Below are 11,860 nucleotides of genomic sequence, written 5' to 3' on the forward strand. Positions count from 1 at the left end.
AAAAAAAAAAAAAAAAAAAAAAAATTTCCTGAAGTTTGCAAGTTTGTCTGGTTCTTCTAAGAATGGGCTGATTTCACTGAAGTCTGAACGGTACCATTTTTTATTTAAATAGACAGCTAGAGATTAACAGATCATTTCATTCCCACAATTAGACTATGAGTTACTAGAGGAAAGGACTTTCCCTTCCATATATGGAGACAGTAAAGGTCATTTCTAGGAACTACTTTTGTGAGCATTTTGCCACTATGAATTCCCACATCTGGTATATGACCTCCTGGTTTTTAGGCTCCATGTGACAGTGGAAAAAGCACAGTCATAAGTCAAAAGCCCTGGTCTTGGTCCTACGACTGTTGCAATTATTGGGTGGTCCCAGGCATATTATTTTCCCACTCGGTTTCTTAATGTGTAATAGTGAATGGGAATAATGGTCTCTATCCTCCCTGCTTCACAGGGTTATGAGAATCAAATGTGATTTCATGTGTGAAAGTAATTACATATGGCGAAGTTCTGTACAGAGGGAGGTATCATCATTAAATTAGACAGTACCAGCTCTTGGGTTGGAGGAGAGCAGAAGAATTTTCTAGAATTCCTAAACTAAAAAGCACTGCAGCAAGTAGTAGTAGTAAAGAGAATTTAATGATTCTGAAGCAGTTCTTTGGCTTGTTCTGGGTGATGGCTAATCCCACTAGAAGGTTTTGGAAGCAAAATTCTTTTTTTATTCTTTTTCTGAGAAAGGGTCTTCCTTTCTTACCCAGGCTAGAGTGCAGTGGCGTCATCATAGCTCACTGCAACCTCAAATTTGTGGGCTCAAGCAATCCTCCTGCCTCCGCCACCCGAGTAGCTGGGACTGCAGGCGCACAACACCACGCCCAACTAATTTTTCTATTTTTTGTAGAGATAGGGTCTTGGTATTGCCCAGGCTGGTCTTGAACTCTTGGCCTCAAGTGATCTTCCTGCCTCGGCCTCCCAAAATGCTGTGATTATAGGTGTGAGCTACTGTGCCTGGCCTTCTGAAAGTGAAATTCTAATTCTTTTCTAGAGGCAGTACGCAACAGGAAGAATCATTTGTTTAGGAATTAATCTTAAGTTGGATATGTGGGGAAACAATTTTATTTATGGATCTTATAATGAACAAGCTTATAGTAATTTAGCAAACATTTGCCAGAAAACACCTAACACTAGATCTATTAAATAAAAGGAAATAGGTTAACATACTACAACCCACCACATACAAGTTACAAAAGACATTTCAAGATTTTAAGGTAAACTGCTTCATGTCCACAGTAGGCCAAAAATGCCATAGAAAGGGCTTTACCACTCATTGGAGGTTTGTAGTCAGATCCTAGGTCTGGCAGCCGGCTTCCTTTTCCTGCAGATCCCGAGGCTGAAGGAGAAGAAATCATGTCAGTGATGACCCAGCACACTGGTGTGATAGTCCACAGCTAGTGAGTGTTTTCTACAAAAAAATATTTTTAATCTATTCTATCCATGAGAAATGAAGTAGCACATAAATCACGGGAAACTATAGTCTATGCGAGCAAAGTGAACTAAGGCATAGCTTTTTGTGCAATGAGGCATCTGAAAGGCTGACACCCCTATTCCATGGCTGTGACCAGACTGTCACTCTGCTGTTCAGAAGGTGGGAACACACCCATTTCTTTAGCCTAGGAAACAGCTCCCGAAGGACTGCTCAGAGGACTTATGGAAAAGAAACCAAGAGGACTAATTAGGTCAATGTTGACATTAAAAAACTGTACTCTTCCAAGGGACCCCACTATGTTAATGTGGCCTAGCAGGTATAAATGTTGCTTGGATTCTTAAATTATAAAGTTGCCCTTACAAATATAAAGTTACCCTTAGTGGGAGCAGGAAGAAAAACAGAAGTTCAAATTGAGTTCTCAGTTTCTGCTCAATCACCTACACATCCAAAGACAGAAAAACCAGTCTTCCCTCTCTTTGCTCACAAAGGACACTGTCTCCTAATCCGTCATCATGGAACATACTAAGTGAGGCTGCTGACTTCAGGCTTGGGGCCGCTCCAGAGGCGGGCGTCAGAAAGCTCAAATATCTGTGTTTTAAAAGTTCATATTCTTGGTCTTGAACTTTGCTCTTCACATTTATAGGAGAAGTTGCTTGGGTAAAGCAAATACAAGGAGCCCTTCCCAATAAAGCAAAGGTAGCAATGCAAGGCTTGTACCCAGAAGGCAGTATTATACTTCTCCTGAAAAAAGGTTTGAAAGAATAGTAAAGGAAAAGCTGTTCTGTATAGTTAATGTAACATGGTGCTTAACAGACTATCTACATTTGAGTACTGGTTCCATCATATATACCTGTTTGACTTTGGTCAAATTACTTAACTATTCTTTTTGGGCCTGTTTTCTCATTGTAAGACAGGGATAATAATGGTATCTACTGCACAAAGCTGTTGTGAGGATTAAATGGAAATTTAATAACATAAAATATTTTGATTACTGTCTGATGCACAGTAAATATTCAATAAATATTAACTACTACTATTACAAGCATACTAAATCTTCAGGGAAGAATACAGTCTTCCCCTTTACAAAGGCAGAGAGCGTGAAGCTTCAGAAAACACTTATAAATGAGAGTTATTTCTACACATAAAACTTAACTAGAAATGCATAAACTAGATGTTTCTCTGCAAAACACTGGGGCTAACGTCAAGTGCTTCTATAAATTATCAGACTTTGAGGAAATGAAAGAAAATAACATCTGAAGTTTTCTGTATGTAGTTCATTGAATAGAATAAAACTAGAGACTAAAACAATGTTTGCTGTTTCCAGAAGCTGAAAATCTCCCAAAGAGAGTAACAAAAATTCTTAGGTATCCAAAAGAGCATATTCTAGAATTTACTCATAGACCCTGTCCCTCAGCCATAGTCCAACTTACTACTTTACCCCCGTCACACGCACGCCGAGGCTCCTGCTGGCTTTCATATGCTTTTCGCTGTGACAAAGCCTAGCTGCTGGAGACGGCTTAGCAGTGTGCGGCTTTCCACAGGTGCCCTCAGTTACCACGCAGCTCCACTTAAGCCAAGCTATGCAGAGCATCATAGTGTGTAAATAATTGCCAAAGAACACACTTTGCCAATTAACTGGTTGGTTTTTATTCCTATATTTCCCAGTATTTTTCTTGTAAATTTAAACTATGAATAAGAAATTTCAAGAATGAATCTAGCATCAAAAATACTAATGGGTAAAGAATTTTATATACTAGACATATGGTGCAGCTAGGAATTATACTCCGGCTATTGAATAAAGTGTGAAAACAGTGAGCACATGTATATCTTGTGCATATACATTACGGGTATTTTTATATTCTCACGCTTCCACACACACTAGAAAGTATGTTTGCAGTTTCTCTAATGTACAACATTGAATGCAAACACATTTCCAAAGTGTTTTGAAAAACTTGATACCTCAAGTTCTGACTCTTCCTTGCATTTACCCAAGATCTAAAGACTTTGTATTGCTAATAACTACTCTTAAACCACAAGAACAATCATTACATTTACTTTTAGTGTTCTTTTTCAGTATGGAAAACAGATACCAGTTTTAGCTGACTTCCCAGAAATGAAAATCACAAAGTATAGCTACCCCTCCACCATGGCACTCACAGTGAAAAGACTGCTGACAGATGATTCAAGAACGGTGATATCGAGGCCCGTGCTTCCTAAGTTTCCATTTTAAATAGTTTCTATCCTCTTTAAAAATGATCAGATATATTTAAGGGATGATGGAAAAATAGTTCTGAATTAAGCTTATTTCAACGGCATAAACAAAGCACTAATTTGGTCACAGATAATCACACAATTTAGTAGGGTAAATCTGTAGGTTCTTTGTTGGAAGATGAAAAAAGGATATTAACTGAATTCGATCACAGCATTTCATTTGGAGACACTAACAAAATGCTAGATGCTATAAATATGGAAAATTGGTAGGCTTAGTCTCATCATGACTCAAATGCCTACTGTAGTTACAGAACTTCAGCATCCTTAGCACAAAGGAGAATCTGACCCACACTTAAGGCCGGTCTCCTACAGCTACAGGACCCAGTCAGTTTTCTTCTGCCAGTCTATTTAGCTCCTTAGTAAATTCCCCAACTTTTCAGATACCCCAAGTGCTACAAACATGGACTCAACTCCACTTTGGCCAGTAAGTATGTGGCTTTTTACACATGGTACTAATTTTCAGAAAAAAACCCAAAAAAACAAAGAAACCCCCAAACAAATGAAAACAAAACCAAAAGCTAATAATAGGTCACAAAGGAGAGGACAGGAAAGAGAGGCCATCTACTTATTTACCTTGATCATTAGGCATTTTATCAGAGGAGTCCGCTAACAGGCCAAGCACAGGGGAAGAAAAAACAAGAGCAAGGATCACAAGCTTTGAAGACCGGACAGGCAGAACTTTCAAAGGAAAAAAAAAAAAAAAAAAAACCCCCACAAACTTCCAAACAAATTGAGTCTTGTTTTTAGTACTAACAGAAAATAAATTCATGCAGGGTTTGTGTATTTCCTTAGACTCAGTTCCCAACTAAATTTTATTAGCCTAAGCTCACTTGGTTCAATGCTTTATCTTCATTTCCTTATCTAGAGTTTTGTTTAAAAGGCCCCTTTCAGTCTTTCTCTCTACAAAGGTCCACGAGGAAGCCTTTCAGGTCAGAGCCTGCATGCGCTGAAAGAGAACCATCCATCGCGATAACACACTACTTCTCTATGGGAACCAAAAGAATCACATCTGATCTAACTGGTAAAAACTTTTAGATCACTGCAATTCATCTGCCCCGAACGTCCTGGCACAAGAGCTCTCTTGTGTGTGAGAGGGTTAGGCCAGTTACCTAGGAAGCACTGATTTCTTCATGCTGTGGCTCACAAGCTCGTCACTCAGACTTCGTACACTACCCTTCTCATGTACGACATACGCTCAAGCGACACGTGTAAGCACAGCCCCACTAAAGAGACGCGAAATAAAACCCTCGGCTTGGGGAGCGTTACCTTTAGGTGTTCTGAACTGGACAGCCTCAGACATGGGCCCCATGCCCTTTGAGTTCCGGGCTTGGATTTTGAAGTAGTACGGTGTATCAAGCGTTAGCTCTTGGATCTGGTGAGTCAGCCTATTTCCCACGACAGGCTCAATAACCCAGTCGTGTATCTCCGCGTTCACATCCGTACTGTAATATATGATGTAACCTGTCCAGGGGAGTTAATGGGAAGAGAAATCTCATTCCTGCTTTTCCTTTTGCAAACAGTAAGTCAATAAATGCATACCACGTCCTATGCATATTACAGTATAATATTTGAATAATGTACCTTCAAGGTTCTACAGTTAAAATAACAGTTTTGAAAACCAATCATGGTCTGACATGCTGTTGTAGCTCTCATGAATGTGATCTCCTAGGAGAAAAACTGGTAGATGGGCAGAGCCACAGGGAACTGTCACCTGATACTTCCACCAGGGGGCACTCAATCACCATGTTGAGGCAGGAAGTGTCACAACCACAAGCCTACCTGACCTGCAGTAAAAACGCAGGCTGCGTTGTTACTGGTTTTAAAAGACAAACTAAAATGTAACCCAGGTCAAGTTCACGCTTCATTCTTTTATAGAAGGGGCAAAGTCAAAATCTAAAAAATGACATAAAGGCCAGGATTTATGGGAAGGGATTCCTATGGAAAGCTAGAAACAGGACGGCGCTAAGAAACACTTTTCCTTAGGCCACCTTATTCATACAAAGGAACCTCAGGAAGCAAACTCTGGTTTCTCAGCACACACCTACATGGAGCAGAGGCTTCAAAGGGAATACTTCACACCTACATTTTATCAGGGTTCCCTCCGTGATAAAGCTGAGTAAGGCCTGCTGTGGAAGGTTCGCCTCTGTAAGTCCAAGGAAAAAATTCCAGGTCCCTTCAAAGGCCTAAGGCCAATTCAAACTTTTAAGTCTAATTGTAAGAGCACTGAAGTAGCAGGTCTGGGGGGAAAAAGGAATTAAATGCCTAATGGGCTTTTTTCGGGGCTGTAGGGTAAAAGAATAGAATCTATATTGGGTATTAACCTGTGGAATTAGGCACAGGGTATATAACTCCAAAGCCAGTTATCTAGGCAGAGTTAAAGAAGAACAGCTTTCCTGAGGAAAATAAACATGTCCATAAAGTCCCACGATAGCCAACGGCTGTCTAGCACATCCCCTCCTCATCAGACTTGCAGTCAGAACAACCAACCAGTGACCCATTTTTATGCCACTACGGGCAAACAGCACACCCTCGCTCCAACTTCAAGGACCATCATGACTCACACCACCCCGTAAGACGATCAAGCCAGCCTCAGACTCCCACTTCTGCCAGCAGCATAGGAACCCACGTGAACGCCGCTGCCAGGCGGGAACGAGGCACGGCGAGTGCACGCTCGGAGGCACCTTACCTGTGATTTTGCCATTCGCCTCAGAGGGAGGCTGCCAATTCACAATTATGGTCCTAGGCTTTCCCTCTTTACTCACCACTGTCACATCCTTGGGTGGAGAAGTAGGAACTACAAAATAACAATACTTTCAGTCATTTCTGTCCATTTCAATTTAATTCACCACTTCCTCAACCCTTTCCACTTGTAAGGCACAATAAAGCAGTGGTCCCCAACCTTTTGGCACCAGGGACAGTTTTCATGGAAGACAATTTTTCCACAGATGGGAGGTGGGGGCGGGATGGCTTCGGCATGATCCAAGTGCATTACATTTATTGCGCATTTTATTTCTACTATTATTACATTGTAATATATAATGAAATAATTACACAACTCACCGTAGGTTGGGTACCCCTGCATACAAAAAAAAGATAAAGCCTCCTGGCTTCAAAGACCTCATAGTCTATCTATAAATAGGTCCAATAAAAAGAAGACTATGCAAAATGCCAAAGAGAAAATACCATACTATGAGGATATAGAATTGGCATCTTGGCTGGGAGTCAGGGATAGGATAATAAGGTAGGGAAACCAAATGACATTTGTATCAAGTACCTTACTAGGTAATGTACAAATTGTATCTCACTTAATATTTATCACAACCTTGAAAGGTCATTGTCATTATCCCTCCTTTATAGATCAGGACACCAAAAATGAGAGAAGTTATATAATTTGCCCAAGATGACTTCCTCCCCCTCAATTTGAATTATTTTGTTACAATATTTTAAAGAGTAAAATAGTATTCTCTCACTTATAGCTGGCTCTCCAACCAAATATGACTTTTAAAAGCCCTGTTTCCTTAAAGAATACATGATTTACAAATTGATATTTTCCTTTCTTTCTTTTTCTTCTTCTTTTTATTGAGACAGGGTCTCACTCTGTTGCCTAGGCTAGAGGCAATGGTGCCATCATAGTTCACTGCAACCTAAAGCCCTGGGCTCAAATGATCCTCCTGCATCAGCTTCCCAAGTAGCTGGAACTATAGGTGTGCACCACCACACCCAGCTAATTTTTTAAAATTTTTTGTAGAGATGGGCTCTTGCTATGTTGCTCAGGCTGGTCTTGAACTCCTGGCTTCAAGCAATCCTCCCACCTCAGCCTCCCAAAGTGCTAGGATTACAGGTGTGAGCCACTGTGCCTGGCCAAAAATTGATATTTTCGTTTTAAGTTTACACTAAAAACATATGGCCAACTGTTGAGGTTATTGCTCTAAAGTTAAGCTGTTAATATAGCAATGACAGTTAATTTCTTGTGTTTCCATGTTATAGCTGAAAAGTTTTAATGTACTAGTAGGGAAATGAGCAAATTAAATATATCCTAAAATTTACTCTTCTCTTCCTAAAATACTAGAATTCTCGTATGAAATGGAAGGAAGTCTGGAGAAATGCAAACATCCTAAGGGAAAACACAATCTCATTTGTTAGCTAATGGGTTGGAATTAAAGTAAAAACAGTCTTAAAACGGTTGGCAAAGAAAGCAAACTCAAGGTCTATTTAAACTTCTGTACTACATTTCTAACTCTCCAAATTCAGCTCTTTTCTCTGTAGGAAGGCCAACCAACTGTGCGGAAGACAAGGAGACATTAGGACCAAGTCCAGTCTGTGGAGGATTTATAACTCCATTTTTTCATTATTCATACATAGGAAAGAAAGGAGGCCAAAACAGACAGAGATTCCTAAGGGTTACACATGTCTCCACACTAGGAAAGCCCAAAGGTAGTAGAAGGGTGGGCCTAAAGGTGAGCAAAAAGTCAAGTAGAATCTCAAACCCGGACAGCCCGCTCTCTTTACCTGCTTAGTTATCGTCTCTCTCACGTCCACTTACAAAGACCCTAAGGATATTTCAGTGGAAGATGTTTATAAGATACTAATTGGTTTGCAAGAAAGCTGCAGAGATAGCTTTGGGGTCACCCAGCGAAGGGTTCAGGCTCCAGCAAACATGGCATTGGCAACTGCTTGGTCGAGGGCAGGTGGATTCATCTTTTCTATCTCAATTTACCAGTAAGCAGGATCAACGGCAATGATCCCTTACGTCTACCCAGTGCTTTATAATATATCATGTCTTTCTCATCTGTTCCTCATTTTACCCTTACATAACCCTATAAAGTAGGAAAGGCAGGGGTTATTACACCTCTTTTATAGATGGGAAGAAGCCAAGAAAGACTGGATGACTTGCTCATGATGACATAGTCAGTACATGGTTGACCTGGGCTTAAACTCAAGTCTGTCTCTTGATTCCTGAAATCTAGTATGCTTTGCCTTATAGTATCCTATTTGCTAATATTCTTGTTCAGTGACGAAAAGAACATAATTCATCAGTACAAACAGCAAACACTGAACAATAAATGTAGTTGCTCACTGTGTTCTATATAAATGTGTCAATTAATGTACTCAGTTCTTTCACTGGGTAGTAAAAGCAAGTCCCATGACTTGGAATGAGGCATGACATAAGCAAGGGCTTCCACTGGCTTTCATATCTTGTGAAGAAAAGAAATGCCACGTGACACAGGTTTTGACAACACATACCTAATTCGAAGGTGGTCCCATGGGCTGTCATACTCCAGGTGCTTGATCTTCGACCTTTGGTCACCATCACAGAGAATTCATAGAGTGTATTCGGTTTTAAACCAGTCACCAAATAACTCAAAGTTGTTGCATTTGCATTCTGAAAAAATATGAATTGAGAATTTTAAAATCAGAAAATATCAATGATTAGCTTTTTTCACCCAGAGCAAATATGTCAGTACCTTGTATTTCGTGTTTGCTGGGATGTTGGTTTTCCACCGAACTGTGTAGTATCGCGAGTCTGTAATCTTCTGGTGTTTGGGCAGGGAGTTGTCCGCCCACGTAATCCGTATGGTGTCATGACTCAGAATGGAAGCCTGAACTCCCACTGGTGGCATCATGGGAGTGGGATCTGGCACTGGAGTGTATGGAGCATTAATAACAAATAAATCAACTTCAGAAGTGTCTGGGTAAAAAGTAATTAAAAAAGGGAAGTGGCATTTTAATGTAAACAAAAATAAAAGAAAAGGGAAATGCAGGGTAATATAATGAAATGAAAGGTGAGAAATGGAGAAAAAGAAAGAAAATCTGGAGTTAATAGATAACCACCATTCACTTAAAAGAATATTTCCACTTGTGTTCTTTCAGGAAAAATTTGCAGGAAAATGTTAAGAGAAACAATAATTAATTATATTCTCTACTGCATTCTACAGGCATATTAAAATGTGATAATCCAATAATTATTGTCTTCATGCTTAAATTTTCTTAAAATTACTTGAAAATTCTACCTTCTGTTCAAAAAGGATCATGAGAAGACAAAAACGGCTTTTAAAAGCAAGGGTATAATTTCTGAACAAGAAGTACAAAGCTCATTTTGTTTTGAGATTTCAGTGAATGTGGCTAAATTTTGGAGACAGGAGTTATCAGTGTGTATCACTGGACACAGGAGGGTCCTACTCTCAAACGTGAGTCCTGAATGTCAGCGACAGCAACTCAGCCTGGCCTTGAGGGTATCTGATACCCACCCAGGGTCAAGTTCAGACTTGCTGATGTCTCAGGTCTAAAGGCTGTATGGTGGCATGGCTCACACCCAAATAAAGCAAAAGGAACTCAGGGGCATTACTCTTCCTTGAGGAAAGGCAAGCTGACACCATGCTGGACTACCTGCTGTACTTTCTTTTGCAGAGTCAGAGAACAACTCAGTGATAAATCCCGTCAGTTAAGGGAAATGTCACGGTTATTATGTGTCCAAATGACAAAGTCTTCACGACCTTCAGAAGTCAGAGTACTGTATAGTACTTATTTGATGGAAAGGGAAGTCTATACTCATGTGCTGTCCTGTACCATATGCAACAGACACATTCTCTAAGCATCACTGCCAAAACAGAGGTCAGCATGAGCACAAAAGCAACAAGGACCACAGGCCCAGGGCAACACAGCAAGGTCCACACGGGCTTTCCCAACTCTTGGTTTGGTTTTCTAACTATACACATACCGATTTAAGTTCAGGTTCTACAATGGGTTTCTCATACGGCTATGGTGCTTAGTCCTTCCTATAACTCAAAATCTGCAATGGCAAAGGCCTGGTTTATGAATAACTACTGAGCTAAAGTAATAGCCTCCATTTGTGTATTTTTTGTACAATCAGGACTAAAAGTAACAGAGGAACAACATACATTATAATCAAGGGCTTTGTTTGAAGTTTGTCAGGACACATACCAGTTAGTTACAGAAAATGCACTTTTACGTAAAGAAATCATTGTAATTCTTTGAGAAATGTTTTTCTCATATGAACCAACTCTTAGAAAAGGTAACTAGGTTACACAACTTAGGAACATTTCCTTCCATGCTTCTAGCCAACAGACTATATTTTTTTTTTTTTCTGGAGACAGAGTCTCACTCTGTTGCCCGGGCTAGAGTGCCGTGGCATCGGCCTAGCTCACAGCAACCTCAAACTCCTGGGTTCAAGCAATCCTTCTGCCTCAGCCTCCCAAGTAGCTGGGACTACAGGCATGTGCCACCATGACCTGCTAATTTTTCCTATATACTTTTAGTTGTCCGGCTAATTTCTTTCTATTTTTAGTAGAGACTGGGTCTCGCTCTTACTCAGGCTGGTCTCGAACTCCTGACCTCGAGCGATCCTCCCGCCTCTGTCTCCCAAAATGCTAGGATTACAGGCATGAGCCAACGCGCCTGGCCAATAGGCTATGTTTTGAAGCCACACAGAAGAAAATAATTTCACCTTTTTTCCAAAAAGTTCATGGAAAATGCATATTATGAAAAACTATGCATGGTTTTTGAAATTTTTTCACAGAAAATAACTCTTACTAACTTATTATAACATGTTTAAACAGGATCTACTTTGAGGCACTAAGAAGGATAAAGCATTAGTTTGAAAAGAGACCCTATCAGAACAACATGAATTCTGCTAAAATTGAAGAACAAATATCAAATTTATAGTGAAGCTTGGGCAGAAGAATGGTGAAATCATCAATGCTTTACAAGAAGTTCATGGGGACAATGCCCCCAAAAATCATTAGTTTAGAAATGGATAGCTCATTTTATGAAGGGATGGGATGGATGATGCTGACAAAGTAGCCATCCACATCAATTTGTGAAGAAAAAATTCACCTTGTCTATCCCCTGAAGAGAACTGAGAACTAACAGCACAAACATTAGCCAGCACCACAGACACCGCAGTTGGTTCAGCTCACACAATTCCAACTGAACAATTGAAGTTGAGCAAACTTCCCACTTGATGGGTGCCAGAACCATTGTGCCCACATCAGCTGCAGACAAGAGCAGAGCTTTCAATGGAGATTTTAAACAAGTGAGATGAAGATCCTGAAGAATTTCTTCAAAGAATTGAAGCAGGAGATGAAACAC

General features: G+C 40.1%; 1 protein-coding gene across 1 annotated transcript in view; it reads right to left on the minus strand.

Annotated features, from left to right (window-relative positions):
- NEO1 (neogenin 1) overlaps positions 1-11,860 on the minus strand; it is a 212,881-nt gene that overhangs the window by 23,944 nt on the left and 177,077 nt on the right. Inside the window, exons 19-24 of the mRNA XM_012640549.1 lie at positions 9,217-9,392; positions 8,996-9,134; positions 6,438-6,545; positions 5,018-5,212; positions 4,325-4,357; positions 1,316-1,384 (exon numbers count right to left, since the gene is read on the minus strand). Of these exons, the coding sequence (XP_012496003.1) occupies positions 1,316-1,384; positions 4,325-4,357; positions 5,018-5,212; positions 6,438-6,545; positions 8,996-9,134; positions 9,217-9,392 (720 nt within the window). The remainder of the gene's footprint in view (positions 1-1,315; positions 1,385-4,324; positions 4,358-5,017; positions 5,213-6,437; positions 6,546-8,995; positions 9,135-9,216; positions 9,393-11,860) is intronic.

The sequence above is a fragment of the Propithecus coquereli genome, unplaced genomic scaffold, assembly GCF_000956105.1.
Source record: "Propithecus coquereli isolate 6110/MARCELLA unplaced genomic scaffold, Pcoq_1.0 Scaffold155, whole genome shotgun sequence".
NCBI lineage: Eukaryota > Metazoa > Chordata > Mammalia > Primates > Indriidae > Propithecus > Propithecus coquereli.